Source organism: Crinia signifera, chromosome 1, assembly GCF_055691185.1.
Source record: "Crinia signifera chromosome 1, ASM5569118v1, whole genome shotgun sequence".
NCBI lineage: Eukaryota > Metazoa > Chordata > Amphibia > Anura > Myobatrachidae > Crinia > Crinia signifera.
Window position 1 is genome coordinate 125,555,078 of NC_139217.1, and position 23,246 is coordinate 125,578,323.

A 23,246-nucleotide genomic window follows, 5' to 3' on the forward strand; every position below is an offset into this window, starting at 1 on the left:
GATCTATTCTCACCTGGTGAAGGATACCTATTCACGATTTAAGAGCACATAAAGATTCCTTTATGCACAAGCTGAAAGCACTACTCAGTGTGAGTCCTGGTACGGATGTACATCTTTCACCATAATTTTTGGTAAAAAGCTTCACTGCTTCATAGATCTTAAAAAGAGATATAGGGAGTAGCGACGAGACTACACATTGTTCTCTTTTTTTTGTTTAAATCCATATACACTTTGGACGGAGAGAAGTCTGACCACTATGAACACCTGAAAGGAAAGGCAAAGAACCTGCTACGGGCTTATACTATTCCATACTTACCGTGAGTGGGGTACGCCTACTATCTTATATATTTGATGCACTAAATTGGAAAATAAACCTCTATGTGTGTGCCTCCCCCTTGTCATAAGTGAGTGAGGTGCGCCCATGAGATTCTTCTCCCGTCATAAAGAATTCACAGTATAAATTAACAGAGTCACATATTGTTGTTTAATTTTTATTTTGTATGGTACACACATCATTGGGAGCCAAGAGGGAGAACATAGAGAAATAACCAACGGAACAAGTACCCGCTACGTGAACATACAGTGCTATCCACACTGTGAGTTGGGTACGCCCATCTATGCTCTCCTACTTCACTCCAGTAGTAGAATCATTTTTTTTGGTCTATATCTAATTGGTGGCTTTTTTCTTTTGATTTATGCTCTGAGATCCATCGGAAAAATTATCAGAAAGACTGAATGAAGTATTGACGGCCAGAAAAACATCTGGACGGTTTGCGCCTCAGAAAGTTTGGAAAATCCACTCTTGTATTTTTCTGTGTTATTATTTTAGTTATTTGGTGATAACTAGGGATAAGTACGAACTAGGGGCAGCATTGCGCCAAGGAAAGGTCATATCCTATAACTTGTTCTTGCATATCGTATTTTAAACATGTCTCAATAAAGATATTGAAATTTTAATTCATACAATTCTCTCAAACTACTCTTGTAAAGACATTCTTCTCTGTCCCTTTTTCTGTTGGTAGGTGGGGTGCCTGGAGGCTGCGATGTGGACTAAAAGGGGAGAATTGGCTGTTAAGTAAAATGTAAGTGTAAAGATTCTGGGAGTATCCCCAGCACCCTAACTCCGTTGCTTCTGGCTGGGTTTGACGGATGTGTGCGGTGCTAGGCTTCACCTGGGCCCGTCTCGGCTGAAGGGCGAATTAGGTCCTCCCCACTCCGCTACAGGCAGGTCTTAGGAAAGTACAACACATCCGCCAAGGCCAGGAGAGAGCAAGGGGAAAGCCTAACTAGACCCTAGAACCGGGGAACTCCCAGAAACCCCCTGGAAGCAATACTGCTCAATCGGAGCCACGAAATGGCAACAATGCTTGTGAGATGTTATATAAAGAAATGGGCAACAATGCTTGTGAGATGTTATATAAAGAAATGGGCAACAATGCTTATGAGATGTTATATAAAGAAATGGGCAACAATGCTTATGAGATGTTATAAAAGAAATGGCAATAATGCTGACTGATAAGCCCAATAGGAAATGATACCAAACAGCGGGAGAAGAAGCACAGGGTAACCCCTGACTTATCTGGTGAGATGATAAGTAACCAGACAAGCCAAGCCTCGGCAGACTTCTGCGACCGCTGAGTGACAGCTGGGCACAGCGACGGAACTCCAGATACAGCAGGACAAGACAGGCACGGCAAGGCAGGTAGTAACAGCAAGGGAACTTCCAACCAGGACCAGGAACACGAACGTAAGCGATGGCTGACAGAACGCTATAACCGGCGTCAGTTAGAGAAAGACGCCGGCTTATATTTGAAATAGCCGCCCCCTGTGGTGACATCACTTCCTGTCCGCTCTGCACAGTCTTCCCCGTGCAGGAGCGGCCGGAGCGGAAGTTTGGGATGTTGCCTAGCAACATCCCCTGCAACCTCCTGACGACGTGTGTTGGAAAATGGCCGCCGTTCTAGCAGCGCAGATGCTGCTGAGGGGCCAGGACGGCGGCGACGCCAGGTGCGGCGCTTAACAGTACCCCCCCCCTTGAGGAGGATCAAGGGACCCCCAACCCTGGGTTTATGGGGAAATTCTTCAAAAAATGTTCTCTTGAGAAAAGGAGCGTGGAGCTCGTTGTCCGGAATCCAGGATCTCTCCTCCGGGCCATATCCTTTCCAGTGCACAAGAAACTTGAGCTGATTACGAGTAACCTTTGAATCAAGGATCCTTTCTATAACAAACTCCTTGCGACCTTGAACAAGGATGGGTGCGGGTCCTTTGCGCCTGGGCTGAGCAGCCTGCTTGAAAAGAGAGCAATGAAACGTATTATGGATTCTCATGGCCCGGGGCAGTTGGAGCCTAAAAGCTACTGGGTTGATTTGACTGATGATTTTAAAAGGACCGATAAATCGAGGACCCAGTTTCTGAGAGGCTTGGCGAATCTTAATGTTCCGGGTTGAAAGAAAAACCCAGTCTCCTACTCTAAAAGAGCAGGGCCTCCTGTTATGATCGGCAAATCGCTTGGCAGATGCAGAAGCCGTGAGAAGAGCCTTATGAACCTTGTTCCAGATGACCCTCTTTTGTGACAACCAAGAACCACCCCCGGAAGATCCGGAATCAAAAGAGTTGGCTCTGGGGTGTTGACCAGAGACACAGAAAAACTGAGAAATTTTAGAAGCTGAGTGCCATGCATTATTGTATGCAAACTCTGCGAAGGGCAGATGCTCTGACCATTTGTTCTGACACTTGGAAGCATAACATCTTAAAAATTGTTTGAGGTTTTGGTTGACTCTCTCAGTCTGTCCATTCGACTGAGGATGATACCCAGAAGATGGACTGAGGTTGATGCCTAAAGCTGCACAAAGGGATTTCCAAAATCTGGCAACAAATTGTACCCCCCTATCCAAGACAATATCTGTGGGGAGCCCATGGAGACGAAAAACATGCAACAAAAATAATGAAGCCAATCTTTGAGCGGAGGGAAGACCAACCAGGGGAACAAAATGCGCCATCTTGCTGAAGCGGTCCACAAATACCCATATGGTATCATAACCAGAGGAAGAGGGCAATTCAACAATAAAATCCATTGAGATATGGGTCCATGGTCTCTCCGGACAGGACAAGGGAAGAAGTTGACCCGCGGGAGGGGTGCGGAGGGACTTGTTCCTGGCACAGACCTTGCAGGACTTGACGAAAGATTCCACATCCCCTCTCATAGATGGCCACCATACTGAACGGGAGATCCAATGTCTTGGCACAACCTGGATGTCCTGCCATCTTGGCCGTATGAAACTCAGCAAGAACTGCCCCCCGGAGTCTAGAGGGAACAAACAGTCTCCCTGAAGGGGTGAGGTCGGGTGCTTCCGCTTGTGCCCGTAAGACCTTGTCTAAAAGTGTCTGTGCCATACCGACATGAATCCGAGAAGATGGGATAATGGTCTCCAGTACTGACTCCTTGTCCTGAAGACCTAAAAAACTCCTAGACAAGGCATCTGCCTTAACATTTCGGGAACCCGGCCTAAAGGTGATACGAAAATTGAAACAAGCAAAGAATAACGCCCACCTTGCCTGACGGGCATTAAGTCGCTTGGCATCCTGAAGATATGAGAGGTTTTTATGATCCGTAAAAATGGTCACCTGAAATTTGGCCCCCTCCAGCCAATGCCTCCATTCCTCCAGAGCGCATTTTATGGCCAGTAATTCTCTATTCCCCACATCGTAGTTACATTCTGCGGGAGAAAATTTACGAGAATGGAAGGAGCAGGGATGTAACAGACCATCTTTGGGATCTACCTGCGAAAGAACAGCCCCAATGCCGATCTCAGAGGCATCTACCTCTAAAATAAAGGGACGGTCAGGAGCGGGATGACGTAAGATACGAGCAGAAATAAACGCCTCTTTGAGAAGACGGAAAGAGTTATGGACCTCTGTAGACCAGAGAGCGGGGTCTGCACCCTTCTAGTGAGTGCAACGATGGGTGCAACAATATCAGAGAACGCCGGAATAAACCTGCGATAGTAGTTCGCAAACCCCAGAAACCTCTGGACTGCCTTCAGGGTAGTGGGTTGCACCCAATCTTGGCAGGATCCATACAGAAGCCCTCCGGGGAAATAATATAACCAAGGAAGGAAATACTATGGACCTCAAACTCACACTTTTCGAGTTTCGCATAAAGACAGTTTTCTCTGAGCCTCTGTAAAACTCTTTTAACATGCATTCTATATTGCTCCAAAGATGAGGAAAAAATCAAGATATCGTCCAGGTAAACGACCACAAAAACCCCCAAAAAGTCCCGAAGGACGTCATTAATGAAGTCTTGAAAGACCGCCGGAGCATTGGCCAATCCAAAGGGCATCACGAGGTACTCATAATGACCAGTATGAGTGTTAAAAGCGGTCTTCCACTCGTCTCCTGCTTTGATCCTAATCAAATTATACGCGCCTTAGGAGATCAATCTTAGAAAACACAGTAGCAGAGCGCAATTGATCAAATAAAACAGAGATCAGAGGCAACGGGTACGAATTCTTAACAGAAATTAAGTTTAACTGTCTATAATCAATACAACGACGTAATGTACCATCTTTCTTGCCAACAAAGAAAAACCCCGCCCCCACAGGAGACTTTGAGGGCCTAATAAAGCCTTTCTTTAAGTTGTCAGCAATATACTCCTCCATCGTCTTAGCTTCGGGTAAGGACAATGCGTACAAACGACCCTTGGGTAATTTGGCCTGAGGAAGGAGGCTGATGGCACAGTCATAAGGCCGATGGGGAGGTAATGTGTCTGCCTCTTTCTTGGAAAAGACATCAGAAAAAGAAACATAAGGAGCAGGAAGCAGAGGATTGGCGAAACTTGAGACCCTGACAGGGAGGTGCAGACATGAGTCAGCGCATGACTCACCCCACCGCAACAGTTCCCCCGTCCACCAATCGAAATGAGGGTTATGTACCCTTAACCAAGGTAACCCCAGTACCACAGGCGCTAAGGGACTATGAATAACGAGAAATTCTACACTTTCAGAATGGGTAGAACCTATGCTTAGGTCTAAGGGCACAGTACGATGTGAAATTAGACCCTTGGGAAAGAGACTGCCATCCAAGCCAAAAACAGACAACTCAGAAGGAAGAGGGACTAATGGGATGGCAAGATCCTGAACCAAGCGAGCATCAATGAAGTTCCCGGCTGCTCCACTGTCCACAAAGGCTTGGGACTCCCATCGTTGAGCCCCCAGACCTAGACACACCAACAACAAAAGGGAATTATTGGGAGATAAACGGGACTGGCCTAAGAGGATTCCTCCCCTAACCCCTAGGCCCTGGTCGTTTCCCGGACGCTCTGGACATGTGCCCACAAGGTGCCCCTTACCCCCACAATATAAACATAAGCCTAGGGAGCGACGACGTGCCTTCTCCTGGTTAGATAAGCGAGACGCACCAATTTGCATTGGTTCTTCAGACCAGCCCACCATCTCTCCTCCAGTCTCAGCCGGAGGATAGGAAGGCAACTCTCGTTCAGAGCGTCTCTCTCTGATGCGCCTGTCAATGCGAACCACCAACTGCATCAATTCATCGAGAGAAGCTGCCGCCGGATATTGTACCAGGAAATCTTTGATCTGATCTGCAAGGCCAAGGCGGAATTGGCTCCGCAGTGCAGGATCATTCCAAGTGGTATCCCCAGCGTAGCGACGGAATTCGGAGCAATAGGCCTCTGTAGTACGGCGACCCTGCCTCAGAGCCCGAATATGAGACTCTGCGGAGGCTGCCTTATCGGGATCATCATACAGCACCCCCATAGCTGTAAAAAATGCATCCACAGTACTGAGCTCAGAACTATCTGCCCCTAACCCAAAGGCCCATGTTTGTGGATCCCCCTGAAGTAGAGAGACTATCAAGCCGACTTTCTGGGCTTCGGAGCCTGAGGAGGCAGGACGAAGACGGAAATATAATTTGCAGCTCTCCCTAAAATTGAAGAACAATTTCCTGTCGCCAGAAAAACGATCGGGTAGATTCATTTTAGGTTCTTTGACAAACTGAAGGCTAGCAGGAACTACTCTCCTAACCTCCTCCTGTGTCTCCACCCGCAGAGACAAATCCACCATCTGCTGCGTGAGGAGACGGACCTGATCAGAGAGTACTTGAGCTGGACCCCCTGCAGAGGGATCCATGATGGTAGAAAAAGACAAAAGACACCTGAGCACAACAAGTGAGTACAGGAAGATCCTCCAGCACCGCTGGGGAATCTTAGTCTTTTTTGGGCCGGTTATAATGTAAGGATTCTGGGAGTATCCCCGGCACCCTAACTCCGTTGCTTCTGGCTGGGTTTGACGGATGTGTGCGGTGCTAGACTTCACCTGGGCCCGTCTCGGCTGAAGGGCGAATTAGGTCCTCCCCACTCCGCTACAGGCAGGTCTTAGGAAAGTACAACACATCCGCCAAGGCCAGGAGAGAGCAAGGGGAAAGCCTAACTAGACCCTAGAACCGGGGAACTCCCAGAAACCCCCTGGAAGCAATACTGCTCAATCGGAGCCACGAAATGGCAACAATGCTTGTGAGATGTTATATAAAGAAATGGGCAACAATGCTTGTGAGATGTTATATAAAGAAATGGGCAACAATGCTTATGAGATGTTATATAAAGAAATGGGCAACAATGCTTATGAGATGTTATAAAAGAAATGGCAATAATGCTGACTGATAAGCCCAATAGGAAATGATACCAAACAGCAGGAGAAGAAGCACAGGGTAACCCCTGACTTATCTGGTGAGATGATAAGGAACCAGACAAGCCTCGGCAGACTTCTGCGACCGCTGAGTGACAGCTGGGCACAGCGACGGAACTCCAGATACAGCAGGACAAGACAGGCACGGCAAGTCAGGTAGTAACAGCAAGGGAACTTCCAACCAGGACCAGGAACACGAACGTAAGCGATGGCTGACAGAACGCTATAACCGGCGTCAGTGAGAGAAAGACGCCGGCTTATATTTGAAATAGCCGCCCCCTGTGGTGACATCACTTCCTGTCCGCTCTGCACAGTCTTCCCCGTGCAGGAGCGGCCGGAGCGGAAGTTTGGGATGTTGCCTAGCAACATCCCCTGCAACCTCCTGACGACGTGTGTTGGAAAATGGCCGCCGTTCTAGCAGCGCAGATGCTGCTGAGGGGCCAGGACGGCGTACAAATACCTCAAGGGTACAGGGAAAACCGTTCATTGCATTTTACTGTTAAAATGTATTTTTATTTTTCTGTAAGAAAATCTTTTATGAGATCAATTAAGCACCATTCAATGGATTACAGCAATGGTACTTGTTTCCTAGCAGGGCGCCCACTAAGCAAATTGCTTACTGGGCGATTCTGCGTAGGAAAATCGCATTGCATCGCATGGGCCATTTTAGTGCTGTGTGATGCGATGCAATTTTTTAAATGTAATTTATTCACTGCTGTGTTGGCCCCGGGGGATCGCATCGCACCTCCCGCAAAATCGCATGCGATCGCATGCTATTTTATAGGGTGCGATGCCATGCCATTAGCTACAGTATACACTGGTATGAGACACTCTCACAGGAGACGCTGACGGCTGGCCTGCTACCCTGGTGAGTGAGCAGTGGCACCGCTTAACTGGGGGGGAGCCAGCACCGGCGGAGAGAGGTCTGTGCTGGCTTTAATGTTTGTCCTGTGGGCGGGCCTCCCCGGCCTGCTGCCCTGGTGAGTCCTGTCCAATCAGAGCCCACTCATGGGCCCTTATTCTGATCGGTGCGGATATTCCCGAATTCTGACGGTGCGGTCCGCACGCCACGCTGTGCGGCAGCGTGCGGCCATCGTCCGTAGAAACGCCCACGTGTCCTCCGCATTCGGACGGACTCACTCTTTAATAACAGGGCGTGTGTACGGACGACATACAAACCGTGCGTGTGCGGTGGAAACGTACAGATTCTTGCACGGTCTTCCCGCACAAGCACGGTCTTACCGCGTCAGAACGTACGGGAAGCTGTCCGTACGCCCCGATGCGGAGTATTTACGCTCAATCCAACACTTTTGTACTGAGTACACACAGCGATCACATGACCCACTTAGGCAATTAGGCAACCTCCTGGAAAAGGGATTGTTAGCAATTTCAATCAATTAAATGCTCATCTATACTGACCCACATTCCTACTACATTCATGACACACATTAACCCTTACAGCATGTGACCCTAACATACATCTAGATACACTATCTACATTTTGCTTATTTGAAACATTTTAAACAACTTACACATATACTTTAGCATGTTAGGAAAAAACACTGACAACTTTGAACTTTAAATAAATATTTATTCAAAAAAACTTTTCACAAACATAACATTAATTTTCGGCATCAATGATGCTGTCCATGAGTGCCATCATTTGCCGCATCAGGCCTCGCAGTCGAAGGAGGGCCCCACGGCGACCCTCCTCTGCTTGGGCAGGCTCATCTGTGGAGGAAATTCAAAATCCAAAATGACTAATGATATTCATGCATACATTTAACATAGTCAAACCTACTTTTTAAACATGCATTGTGACAGCTGTGTGTGTATATATATATATATTTTTTTATATATATATATATATATATATATATATATATATATACACACATATCTAACTATATATATGAGACATACACCTATACATACATGCATACATACTACATGGAAAGCCTGATTTTGGCCCTCTACCCTTTACTCTGTCGAACACCTCACAGTCATACTGCTCCTTCTCAATCCAAACCCACCCATGACTAAGCTCTGAGAAGCATGTCACGCGCTGCACCAATCACAATTCGGCAAACAAAGTTCAGTGTCTCTTATATGATGGAGCCTGGCAGGGGAGTTACACAACTCTCAGGAATGCTCAGTACATTTGTGCAATCAAGCATGGCTTGCCTGCTGATGGTGTGCTCCAGAAATCATTGTCAGAATGCCAGTTAGGGGAAGCTGCAGCACTAACCCACTCACATGCTCAAAAGCATTACTAAGACCAAATACACACACAATTATGGTGCAAAACATACATGCAGGCCGCAGGGGGTGGTTAGCTAGAGGAGGGCCCAGGGGCACTGACCACTTGTTACTCCAGTCTAAGCCACGCCTGTCCATACTCCATTTATGCCATACTGAATCTAGTTTACAAAGATCATTCACCAGTAAACTCTACTCACCCTATATGAGGCTACAGATTGTAGGCAAGCAGCAGGGACATTAACCCCTTCCTGACAGAGCTAGTTTTGGCGTTCCTGACAGAGCCATTTTTTTCAAATCTGACATGTCTCACTTAAGTGGGGATAACTTTTTTTTGCTTTTACTTATCCCAGTGATTTTGAGATTGTTTTTTCGTGACACATTGTACTTCAAATTAGTGGTAAATTTGGGTCGATACAGTCTGTGTTTTTTTGTGAAAAATACCAAAATGTCGTGAAAAAATGGAAAATTTAGCGATTTGCAAAATGTTAAATTTTCTGCTTGTGAGACAAATAATCATACCACTCAAAATAGTTAATAACTAACATAGACCATATGTCTACTTTATATTTCCATCATTATTTCAACTTCCTTTTCATTTTTTTGGACACTAGGAGGCTTACAATATGAATAGCAAATTCTCAAATTTTCAAGAAAATTTCAAACACTGATTTTTTTAGGGACCAGTTCAGTTCTGATGTGACTTTGAGGGACTTGTATGTGAGACACCCCCATAAATGATGCCATTTCAAAAACTGCACCCCTCACAGTATTCAAAACAGCATTTTGGAAGTTTGTTAACCCTTTAGGTGTTTCACAGGAATTAAAACAAAGTGTAGGTGAAATTTCAAAATTTCTTTTTTTTTGCAGATTTGCAATTTTAATACATTTTTCTAAGGAACACAGTACATTTTACTAGAGAAATGTGACTAAAAATTGATTCCCCCAATTCTTTTGTTTTCATAAATATCCTATATGTGGCCCTAGTGTGCACGTTGACCAAACCACAGGCTTCATAATAGAAGGAGCACCTACTTGATTTTGGAGACTCCTTTTTCTGAGATTATTTTTTAGGCACCATGTAGGTTTCTAGGCACCATAAGATGCTAAAATTTAGGAACCCCCCCACAAGTGACCCCATTTTGCAAACTACACCCCTCAGGGAATTCATCTAGGGGTATAGTGTACATTTCAAACCCCCAGGGGTTTCACCAATTGTGGTACAACTGGGCATTGAAAATGAAAAATTAAATTTTTTACACAAAAATGCAGTTCTGGCTCAAAATTTTTCATTTTCACAAGGAATGAAGGAGAAAAAGCACCCCAAAATATGTGCCCCAATTTCTCCCGAGTACGGCAATGCCTCACATGTGACCAAAAAATACCAGTTGGGTGCATGGCAGGACTCCGAAGGGAAGGAGTGATTTTTGGATTTTGCAGCTCAGATTCTGGTGGAATTTTGGTGGGTGCTATGTCGCATTAGCAAGACCCCCCAAGCACCAATACAGTGGAACCCCCCCACAAGTCACCCCATTTTGCAAACTACACCCCTCAGGGAATTCATCTAGGGGTATAGTGTACATTTCAAACCCCCAGGGGTTTCACCAATTTTGATACAAGTGGGCAGTGAAAATGAAAAATTACATTTTTTTACACAAAAATGCAGTTCAGGCTCAAAATTTTTAATTTTCAGAAGGTATGAAGGAGAAAAAGCACCCCAAAATCTGTGCCCCAATTTCTCCCGAGTACGGCAATGCCTCACATGTGACCAAAAAATACCAGTTGGGTGCATGGCAGGACTCAGAAGGGAAGGAGTGATTTTTGGATTTTGCGGCTCAGATTTTGGTGGAATGAATGGTGGGTGCTATGTTGCATCAATACAGTGGAACCCCCCCACAAGTCACCCCATTTTGCAAAGTACACCCCTCAGGGAATTCATCTAGGGGTATAGTGTACATTTCAAACCCCCAGGGGTTTCACCAATTTTGATACAAGTGGGCAGTGAACATGAAAAATTACATTTTTTTACACAAAAATGCAGTTCTGCCTCAAAATTTTTAATTTTCAGAAGGTATGAAGGAGAAAAAGCACCCCAAAATCTGTGCCCCAATTTCTCCCGAGTACGGCAATGCCTGACATGTGACCATAAAATACCAGTTGGGTGCATGGCAGGACTCAGAACGGAAGGAGTGATTTTGTGGATTTTGCAGCTCAGATTCTGGTGGAATTTTGGTGGGTGCTATGTCGCATTAGCAAGACCCCCCAAGCACCAATACAGTGGAACCCCCCCACAAGTCACCCCATTTTGCAAAGTACACCCCTCAGGGAATTCATCTAGGGGTATAGTGTACATTTCAAACCCCCAGGGGTTTCACCAATTTTGATACAAGTGGGCAGTGAACATGAAAAATTACATTTTTTTACACAAAAATGCAGTTCTGGCTCAAAATTTTTCATTTTCAGAAGGTATGAAGGAGAAAAAGCACCCCAAAATCTGTGCCCCAATTTCTCCCGAGTACGGCAATGCCTGACATGTGACCAAAAAATACCAGTTGGGTGCATGGCAGGACTCAGAAGGGAAGGAGTGATTTTTGGATTTTGCAGCTCAGATTCTGGTGGAATTTTGGTGGGTGCTATGTGGCATTAGCAAGACCCCCCAAGCACCAATACAGTGGAACCCCCCCACAAGTCACCCCATTTTGCAAACTACACCCCTCAGGGAATTCATCTAGGGGTATAGTGTACATTTCAAACCCCCAGGGGTTTCACCAATTTTGATACAAGTGGGCAGTGAACATGAAAAATTACATTTTTTTACACAAAAATGCAGTTCTGGCTCAAAATTTTTCATTTTCAGAAGGTATGAAGGAGAAAAAGCACCCCAAAATCTGTGCCCCAATTTCTCCCGAGTACGGCAATGCCTGACATGTGACCAAAAAATACCAGTTGGGTGCATGGCAGGACTCAGAAGGGAAGGAGTGATTTTTGGATTTTGCAGCTCAGATTCTGGTGGAATTTTGGTGGGTGCTATGTGGCATTAGCAAGACCCCCCAAGCACCAATACAGTGGAACCCCCCCTCAAGTCACCCCATTTTGCAAACTACACCCCTCAGGGAATTCATCTAGGGGTATAGTGTACATTTCAAACCCCCAGGGGTTTCACCAATTTTGATACAAGTGGGCAGTGAACATGAAAAATTACATTTTTTTACACAAAAATGCAGTTCTGGCTCAAAATTTTTCATTTTCAGAAGGTATGAAGGAGAAAAAGCACCCCAAAATCTGTGCCCCAATTTCTCCCGAGTACGGCAATGCCTGACATGTGACCAAAAAATACCAGTTGGGTGCATGGCAGGACTCAGAAGGGAAGGAGTGATTTTTGGATTTTGCAGCTCAGATTCTGGTGGAATTTTGGTGGGTGCTATGTGGCATTAGCAAGACCCCCCAAGCACCAATACAGTGGAACCCCCCCACAAGTCACCCCATTTTGCAAACTACACCCCTCAGGGAATTCATCTAGGGGTATAGTGTACATTTCAAACCCCCAGGGGTTTCACCAATTTTGATACAAGTGGGCAGTGAACATGAAAAATTACATTTTTTTACACAAAAATGCAGTTCTGGCTCAAAATTTTTAATTTTCAGAAGGTATGAAGGAGAAAAAGCACCCCAAAATCTGTGCCCCAATTTCTCCCGAGTACGGCAATGCCTGACATGTGACCAAAAAATACCAGTTGGGTGCATGGCAGGACTCAGAACGGAAGGAGTGATTTTTTGGATTTTGCAGCTCAGATTCTGGTGGAATGAATGGTGGGTGCTATGTTGCACCAATACAGTGGAACCCCCCCACAAGTCACCCCATTTTGCGAAGTACACCCCTCAGGGAATTCATCTAGGGGTAGAGTGTACATTTCAAACCCCCAGGGGTTTCACCAATTTTGATACAAGTGGGCAGTGAAAATGAAAAATTACATTTTTTTACACAAAAATGCAGTTCTGGCTCAAAATTTTTCATTTTCAGAAGGAATGAAGGAGACAAAGCACCCCAAAATCTGTGCCCCAATTTCTCCCGAGTACGGCAATGCCTCATGTGTGACCAAAAAGTGGCAGGACTCAGAAGGGAAGGAGTGATATTTGGATTTTGCAGCACAAATTCTGGTGGAATAATGGTGGGTGCTATGTCGCATTAGCAAGACCCCCAAAGCACCAATACAGTGGAACCCCCCCACAAGTGACCCCATTTTGCAAACTACACCCCTCAGGGAATTCATCTAGGGGTATAGTGTACATTTCAAACCCCCAGGGGTTTCACCAATTTTGATACAAGTGGGCAGTGAACATGAAAAATTACATTTTTTTACACAAAAATGCAGTTCTGGCTCAAAATTTTTCAATTTCACAAGGAATGAAGGAGAAAAAGCACCCCAAAATCTGTGCCCCAATTTCTCCCAAGTACGGCAATGCCTCACATGTGACCAAAAAATACCAGTTGGGTGCATGGCAGGACTCAGAAGGGAAGGAGTGATTTTTGGATTTTGCGGCTCAGATTCTGGTGGAATGAATGGTGGGTGCTATGTGGCATTAGCAAGACCCCCGAAGCACGGTGAAATTATGAACCTAATATTCCATAGATGTGTGGTATAATTTAAAACACTCCTTTATACATAGGCCGGGTTTGTCGGGGCAAGTGTCACACTGGAAAATAGTTTGCTTTCTTATTCCCTTTTTATAGCAAACTTTGCACCTTTTTTGTGTCCTGCCCTTTTTTCCAGTGGAGGGGATTTCATCAGGAAAATGCTGCCCTGGTACAATACGGGGGCCAGTACTAGAAGTACTGGGGCCCTCTGCCTGCTGGTTCCCAAATATTAGGCCCTTTATGACTTCCTCTTGAAAGTGCATAAATGTCCCCCTCTGGCCGGTAGAACGGAATAGCACGTAAGCGTTATACAGTGCCATCTGGATGATATACACGGCCACCTTCTTGTACCAGATTTTTGTTTTCCGCAGGGCACTGTACGGCTTCAGTACCTGATCTGAAAGATCCACTCCGCCCATGTACCTATTGTAATCCAGGATACAATTAGGTTTTGAGGTGTGGGTACTGGTACCTCGTACAGGGACGGAGGTGGTACTGTCTCCGTGAATTGTTGTCAGTATAAGGACATCCCTCTTGTCCTTATATTTGACCAACAACATATTTTCGTTGCATATTCCCCTGCTTTCACCCCTTCTCATTACTTGGGCAATGTGCGTTTTTGGGAGGCCTCTTTGGTTCTTGCGCACAGTACCGCAAGCTGCTGTACCTCTTGAACCAAGGGCCTTAAACAGGGGGATGCTAGTGTAATAGTTATCCACATAGAGGTGATAACCTTTATCCAGGAAGGGGTGCACTAAATCCCAGACAATTTTCCCACTAACACCTACGAGGGAGGGGGGGCATTCTGGCGGTTCAATTCTTGAATCCTTCCCTTCATATACCCTAAACCTGTGAGTGTACCCTGAGGTGCTTTCACACAGCTTATACATTTTTATGCCATACCTTGCCCTCTTATTGGGAAGGTACTGGCGGAATTTAACCCTTCCTTTAAAATGTATAAGGGACTCGTCGATACAAATAAATTTTTCAGGGATGTACACCTCTTCAAATTTGGCACTGAAATGATCAATGACCGGCCTGACTTTGAATAGCCGGTCAAAGGTGGGATCATCTCTGGGTGGGCACTGTGCATTATCGGTGTAATGTATGAATTTAAGAATTGTCTCAAATCGAGTCCGGGGCATGGCCATACGGTAAAATGGAGTACTGTACAGAACATCTGTACTCCAATATTGCCTAATTTCTGGCTTTTTTACTATGCCCATATGAAACACCAGACCCCAAAACGTCATCATCTCTACTGCATCTACAGGGGTCCACCTAGCAAATGATGACGTGGGGTTTTGAGCAATAAACTGCTGGGCATATAAATTAGTTTGGTCCACCATTAAATTTATAAAATCATCAGAGAAAAATAATTTGAAAAAGTCAATTTCTCTGAGACCTGTGGAATCAAATTGGATTCCTGGCATGCCCAAAAACTCAGGAACCTGGGGCTCAAAATTGTCTGGTGGTGGGGTCCATACTAGATCAATTATTGGGGGGGGAATCTCAGCTGATCTACGGGGGCGTCTTTGAGGGGGTCCCTCATCAGCAGAGGAGGAAGAGGAGCTTAAGGCAAATCCTTCAAATTCCCCGCTTGCATCACTGCCTGTGTCAGAGTCCGAAGCAAGCATGGCATATGCCTCCTCCACTGAATACATTCTCCTGGATGATTGGGAGGACATTTGGGAGGACATTTGGGAGGACATTTGGGATGCCATTTTTATTTTTGTGTTACCGGTAGTGAAATGTTTCAACACGTGTATAGTGTAGGGGGGGGCACAAACTTTATTTCAATCCGGGGGGTATGTAGTGTGTAGTGTGTATGTGGTGCAGAAAAAAAAAAAAAATGCTTTATACCAATAAAAAAAAAAAAAATGAAGGGGTTAAAAAAAAAAAAAAATGAAGGGGTTAAAAAAAAAAAAAGGAAGGGGTTAAAAAAAAAAAAGGTCCTGCGCCAAAAATTGAGCACAGATGTTGGTCAGTAACGTCTGTCACTGAACAGCGCTCAAAGGCAACAGGAATTTGATCAAAAAAAAAAAAAAAATAGATCAACCCTGTGCCGAAAAAGATGATCAGTGATGTACGTCACTGATCAGCGCACAGCGGCCACAGGACACCCACAAAATCACAGTGTGTGTAAAAAAAAAAATTAAAAAAATACCCCACAGCACACACACAAAAAAAAAAGGTGATCAGTGATGCGACACTGATTACCAGTGAGGTGCAGCAGGTGCACAACCTTTGGTGCAACTGACAGGTATATATAAAAAAAAAAAAACCTCTGTACCCCCAAAAAAGTTGCTGATCACCTCAGATATAGTGATCAGCACAAAAGGCGGGGACAGCAGACACAAAATTTAGCACTCTCTATCACTATCTCTCTCTATCTCTCTATCTCTCACTATCTAACACTATCTAACACTCTATGACACTGCAGCAGCAGCACTCACAGGTATATCTATATATAAAAAAAACCCTGCGCCCCCAAAAAGTTACTGATCAGTTAATTTATACTGATCAGCACAAAAGGAGGGGGCAGCAGTCAGTTATATAAAAAATATATAGCACAATCTGTCACTATCTCTCTCTATCTCTCTCTCTCTATCTCTCTATAACTATCACACTGCAGCAGCACAAAATATAGCACTCTGTCAGTAGGCCTCTCTCTCTATCTCTCTCTCTCTATCTCTCTCTCTCTATCTATAACTATATCACACTGCAGCAGCACAAAATATAGCACTCTCTGACACTATCTCTCTCTCTATCTCTCTCTATCTCTCTCTATCTCTCTCTATCTCTCTCTATCTATCTCTCTATCTATCTCTCTATCTATCTCTCTATCTATCTCTCTATCTCTCTATCTATCTAGCTAATACAGTGCAGCAGCACAATTTCACAGGCACAATTATTGAACAGGATCCAGTAATCAATCAGCAGCGATCAAGTAAGTATTGCAGGCAGCAAGGTTCTGGTCAGTATGGCGGCAGGGGGGTACGGTGACCGCACTGCACGCTTTCCAGACCGGAATGGCGTCTGCAGTGCAGTCACCGTTAGTTTAAATCCCCCTCCTTGGCTGTGATTGGTCCGTCGGTCCGACGGACCAATCACGGCCTTTGGGGGCGGGCGGGGTGAGGTGGGGTGACACCAGTGTCACCCTTACACCCCGCGGTGATTGGTGCTGTACTTTACAGCACCAATCACCTCTGATCCCGTGTCACCGGCGAACGTTATTCGCCGGTGACACAGGAAAACGCTGTGAATGGCTGTTCACACTGAACAGCCAATCACAGCGATCGCCGACGGGGGGGCGGCATCGCAGCCCCCCCGGGGCATGCACGGACATGTCTGCTGTCAGGGACAGCAGACATGTTGAAACTGTCACCGCGTCTATAGACGCGGTGACAGTTTAAAGCCATGACGTACATTTACGCCATGTGTCGGGAAGTGCTTCCCGGCCATGACGTAAATGTACGTCAAATGTCGGGAAGGGGTTAAACACTTACATTAGCAAGTCATCCCTTTCTTCCAGGATACAGATTAACTACACAGGTTCAGTGGCACTTAAAATCGAGATGAAAGACATCCTCACAACCTGTGTCATTAATATGTGTCCTGGCTGAAAGGGATGGTTTGCCCACCCTATCTAACCCCAAAGTGTGTCTGTTGCTATCCCGTTTGTTTTGTCATTTTATAGTATTGTAAAAATCAATTGAATCACCAGTGCTACATAGCAAATAGTACATGCCAAACGGATAAATAAATCCTTATGTATACATACCAATTCCGGCCGCCTGGACAACCTCATCGGGCTCCACCTCCTCCTCAGGGGCCTCCAATGCGCCATCCTCGGCCTCGCTGACGTCCTCCACGGGTGGCAGTGCCTCCACAGCCCACCCCTCGTCATCGTCAATTTCCTGGGCCCCCTCCTCCGGCCTCCCTTCCTGCGGCTGGTCCTCCAGGGCCACCGCTGCCTCCTCCTTCTCCATTTCCTGCGCCCCCTCCTCCGGGCTCCCTTCCTGGGGCAGGTCCTCGAGGGCCACCTCTGCCTCCTCCCGGGCCTGTCTTGCGCGAGCACGTGCTGTGTATGTGAAAAATCAAAAAAGTGGCAATTAGTGTTAATTACTATTAAGCCTTATCAAGCTATAAATGCAAAGGTTAGAAGTACAGAAAATTGTACAGGCAAACAGCTCCTTAGTGGCCTTTACAAAACACAGCCTGTAACATGGCAGGTATGCTGTGACATTTGGCCCATTGTAAGCATCACAAGCATTAATCCTCCCCAATAACATATTTTATGACCATTACAGGGTGTCAAACAGGAAGTAGCACTCATATATTGTATGCCATGTTTAACTCATGGATCAGGCAGGTTACCTTATTGGTTGAAAAATGGTCATGTCAGCAATATTGTATAATTGGGCATTTAATGGGTAAACACTTACATCGAGCAATGCTGGCCCGTATTTGCTGGAGCTTATCAGGCTGGCGCCGCCTGAGATCAGACCATCGCCGCTCCAGCTGTGCGATGGTCCTGCGCACCTGGGTGCGCGCGAATATGCGCCTGCGGGCTGATGCATATGCCTGGTGCTTCTGCCGGTTTGTAATAAAAGGGCCGGCACGCCCCAGCCTGGTCTCCATAACGGAGACCAGAGTTCGCAGCTCCGCGGAAGAGAATGGGGCTGCTCTCCCATAGGCCGCCATCTTAGCAATGGCACAAATCAAACAATCATGTGCTGTCATTGGTTGATCAGAGTGATATTTGGTATTAACTTTATTGTTCATTTTTACACTAACAGCGTGTATGCGCCCGAACAGACGGCTAACCCATTGCATCGCACACCCATCCTAAACAGTGTAAAATAAGATGGAAACACATTATATCTAATCTATAACATTCACCAAACATGGGTCTAAGCAACAGGTGAAATAGTGTGCATCTCTAGACACTTACACCTAACTCCACAAGGTACTAAACAGCTAATTTATAATGAAGGCAGACCTTTTCCCAAAATTAGGCCATGCTGCCATGTGTACACTTACCTTCTACTGGCCCCTACTACAGAGGTGGAATGAAAAGTAGCTAGCATCTAACCTGAATGTGGAGTGCTTTCACATGTGATTTGGATGCTAGCACTGATTACTTGTGGCTAAGTGGTGGACTGGATTGACATATGGAATGGGTAGTGTCAGTTGTACTACATAGCAAACAAGTGCACAGTACAGAAGTACATTCAAATATACATTGCATGTCTGACCTCAGTTGTATTTGGTCATTGGTGTTGGAATCTGCATTTAGCAAATAAATCAGACTTACTGAGTTTGCCAGTTTTTTTGGAAAAAATTTTCAACACCAAGGGGCGGGACGTATGCGCCGCACGGTTGACGCTGGCGTACGGGACGCGGCCGTACGGAACGCAGGTTGCAGCTGATTAACGCCAATTACAGAAATAGTATTTAAAGTTGTCCTAGAAAGGCAAACAGTTGTTGCAAACATGCCAGGCTCAGAGTCAGAGGAAGACCAGGTGGTGCAGAATCTCTTGGCACGCATGGAGGCCAACACCACCTATGTGCCCCTCAACCCAGAGCACCCAGATGGCCCATCCACATCAGGCCAATCAGCAGCAGGGCCATCCTCAGCATCAGCAGAATCATTGGGAACACAGCAGGTGGCTTCCCAACAGAGTAGCCAGGCCAGCACTTCAGGTACAGCAACCAGTGGCCGTGGCAGTGGCAGTGCCCGTGCCCGTGGCCGTGCCCGTGGCCGCAGTGGGGCAACAGAGGAACCAACCACAAGAAACATGGCATATGAACCGCGGGAGCTTGACATCCTGGTGACCCGGGCACGTGATTTAATTGAGTGCCAGCGGTGAAGTTGACACACACAAGGAGATGGAAGATCTGGGAGGAGATAACGGCGGAGATTAATGCAGTGGCTCCACAAGTTCGTCAGACGGAGCACGTTAAGAAGAGGCAAGTACATGTGTGTTACATTTGAGTAGGACAAGTCCAGTAATGTTAACATTCAATATTAGATGGAGTTGGTCAATGGGTGTTCACGTTGCTTGGAGGCACAGACATGTTGGCCATGACATAGAATTGATAGTTATTGGAGGGTGACTGTTTTTGTATCTTCTAAGGGTTGGTTTGAAAAATGAATATAATGTAAGTTTGGTGTCAGTAGTCACATGTTGTATTATGTTTCAGATTGCAATGGGTGCTACAGCAAACATGAGTAGTTACATGTATTAATATGTACACTTTGATTGCAGGTGGCACGACTTCAAAGGCAACCTCAAGAAGAAATTGACCCAGCGGTGGGAACACAGCCACACCTCTGGGGCTGGCCCCATGCCATCCAAGCTGGAGCTCACCCCCCTGGAAGAGATGGCCCAGTGCTGTATAGCAGTGGAGGAGATCCGGGGGGTGAGCACTATAGACAGCGAGTCCCCAGCGGAAGTGATGGCTTCTACACTTTAAGGTAATTATTTGCCAGGCCATAAGTAGATGTTTAACATTTGGCACGGAATGTGTGGTAATTGGTAATTTCTCGTTCAACAGCATCCCCACCGCTTGGTCCAGATTCTCTTGAGGAGGCCGTGGAGTCTGTGCCACCTGGCCCCAGTAGCAGGCCCGTGCAGCAGCCGCCGGGATTGTCCGCGGCTGAATTGTCCATGTGGGGCCGTGTGCTGGATAGTATTGTGCAGCAGGGAGAGTCTGCATTCGAGCGGGTGCGTAGGGCCGAGGAGGTGCTGCAGGGTTTGACCACCAGCCAGCAGAGTATTGCTGAGAGCCTGCAGGCTATGAGTGCCAGCCAGCAAGCGATGAGTACCAGCCATCAAGCTATTGCTGCTAGCCTGCAGGTGCTGGCTGATCAAGCCCTGCGGCAAAATGACCTCCTCCTCCGCCATAATGAACTTATGGTGGAGCTAGTTACCAGCAATAGGGCCCTAATGTCACCCGCTTCGGGTGCATTACCAACACCATCACTCCCTGCTGCCAGAGGGGGAAGAACATCCACCCCCTCACCAGCATGTGCTCCACATGAGGCACCATCTGACTCTGGCCGTGGACGAGGCCGAAGACCTGCTGCACGTGGCAAGGAGCCTGCCAGGGGCAAACGTGCTCGCAAATGAACTTGTGTCCCCATTAATCTCCACCGTTATGTCTTCCCAAATCTTCCATTGAGCTGTGTGTGTCAGCATCCTGTGTCAACATCCGTGCCCAGGGTCACCACATTTCCCTGCGGTTCAAATGTCATGTTTGGTTCCCCTGTTGCCCTGTTTCGGCTACCATTACTGTGTGCTGTACTTGAAGTGTTGGTGCTGTACTTTTGTTGTGAAGCCACCTGATGTGTTCCTAATGATTCTGCTGTGGCTATTTCTTCTATATTATTTCTTTTTTGGCCTGGTATGGTCCCATTTGTTTTGTGTTGTTTTTTACATTTTTACCAAAGTGTCTTTAATAAATATTATTTTGGCCCCACAAATGTCTGTATTAATTGATACATGCAGAAGTGCCATGTGTATTAGTATTAATAATATTAAGCTGTGTTCATTATTTGCAGTGTAAAAGTGTGTGACAAGTGCAGCATGTAATGTTCCCTTTAAGCTGCAATGCTTCCAATTGTAGCAGTGAGAAGCGTGTAATTAACAAGTAATGGGTAAAGTATGTGATTGTATTGTGTTCAGGTGACATTGGTTGAGGTGCGTCCGTCCTGATTAGGCGTTCCGATTGCCTAGCGCATGACCGAGTGGTGTCCGCAAAGCAAGAGTAGCCTTTTGGACACCGCACATTTCTTCCCTTTTTGTTCGCGTGCATTCGGCGTGCTGTCCGAATGCACGCCTACCCAAATATGTGTACTCCCCCGTGTCCGCCCATGTTTCCGCCCAGTTTAGCCCACTTTGAAACTACGCCCCTGTGTCATTCCGCATGACGCCCATAACACACCCATATTGCCCGAGTGATTGCGGTGCACATTTCTGTACGGTATTAGTGAGAACAAGTACGGAGACCATGCGTGGCACATGCGCGTCGCGTTCTCCACGCATGCGCAGACGGCTAAAAAACGCCATCCGAAAGAATTCGGAAAAGTACGCACTATCAGAATAAGGGCCATGGTCCGGCAGCCAATCTGTAGCCACCACTCCTGATTGGCTGCTGGACCGTGCTCTCCGATTGGCTCGCGGACCCGGCAGCGTGACAATTCAAATCACCGGGACCTGCTGAGCAGTGCTCTGAATAAAGCCGGGCAGCTCGCCGCTGTCTGCCTGGCTGTCAATGCATTATTCCAGGCGGAGGCTCAATGGGTATCCCGTGCAGTGCTCTCAATACAGCAGGGCAGCTCGTGGCTCTAGCTTTCTTCCTGGCAGCTGCTGGCAACGTGCATGGAATCGCCTGGCAACGTGCATGTAGGTAAGCAGCACTTATGTAGCATAACTTGTAATAAGCATATTGTGAATTTTGGCTTAATTTGTGTGGCATTGTGTGAATATTGGTTCAATCCGTGTGGCATTATGTGAATTTTGGCTCAATCTATTTGGCATGATGTGTAATGGGCAAGTATAATGGGGTCTACTATTTTGTTGCATGTAGTATGACGAAAATGGGGTAAAACCTTTAAAACATTTTCAAATTGACCAAAACCAGGCCACACAGTCTTCGGCAGGCATGGTATCGCCACCTATGGGCTTCTATCGCAGCCCGCTGCCCTCCCCGTCCTCTGTGCTACTCCTCCTCCCCCAGCAGCATTTCACTGCCGGGGATGTCCTTCCGGATGCATGGGGGGAGGAGAAGATGCCGGAGATGCCGCAGAGGCCAGGAGGTGATGGAGACCCCCCGCAAACCACATTACAGGTATCGCGGGGGGCCTCCGTCACCACACCACAATGCCAGCCGCATATGTTAGTACATATGCCCTGGCATTGGGGCAGAGGCGTGGTGAGGGGCGGCGATGTATGTTAATACATCCCGCCCATAATGTGTAGAAGTGGTATATGTTGTAGAACACTACACTGAGGGAGAAGCCCCCTATTGAGTGGCCTGGCCACACCCCTTCGGCGCATGCACAACTACATCCTTCACTTTTGACACCAAGGTGGGCCTGTGTACTTTAAATGCCAGGGCCTATTTTTAATCCCATTCCTGCCCTCTCTCTTCTCTCCTCCTCTCTCTGAGCGTGCACACTGGCACCACTAAAAAACATTGAATGAGTGTGACCAAACTTTTGACGAGAGAGAGAGAAAGAGAGAAAGAGAGAGAGAGAGATGCACTAAGCTTCAAATGTGATAAAATGGAGAGCGATGAAGCACCAGCCAATCAGCTCCTACCTGCCATGTCACAGGCTGTGTTTACAAAATGTCAGGCAAGAGCTGTTTGGTTGTTTATCTCTCTCCATTTTAGCACTTTTCAAGCTTAGTGCATCTGGCCCAATGAGAGAGAGAGAGAGAGAGAGAGAGAATACTCTACATGTGATATTACTATAAGAAGATCATACCTGCACATTATCAGTGTATTACCTGTATTCCCAGTGCTATGGAGCATGAAACAACACAAGCGATGGCTCTTATGTCTGGTCGCCCATTCAGACATGTGGCAAGAAGTGAAATACATTCTGATATCTACAAAATAAACAAAAAGTTTCA

The 23,246-nt window shown here is 46.4% G+C and overlaps 1 protein-coding gene across 3 annotated transcripts in view; it reads right to left on the reverse strand.

The window, feature by feature from the left end:
• The window catches only part of LOC146060135 (putative ATP-dependent RNA helicase DDX60), a 215,099-nt gene that overhangs the window by 159,162 nt on the left and 32,691 nt on the right, over positions 1 to 23,246 (reverse strand). For all 3 annotated transcript variants that reach the window (XM_083173076.1, XM_083173067.1, XM_083173058.1), the window contains exon 8: positions 23,121 to 23,222. In XM_083173076.1, coding sequence (XP_083029202.1) covers positions 23,121 to 23,222 — 102 coding nt within the window. The remainder of the gene's footprint in view (positions 1 to 23,120; positions 23,223 to 23,246) is intronic.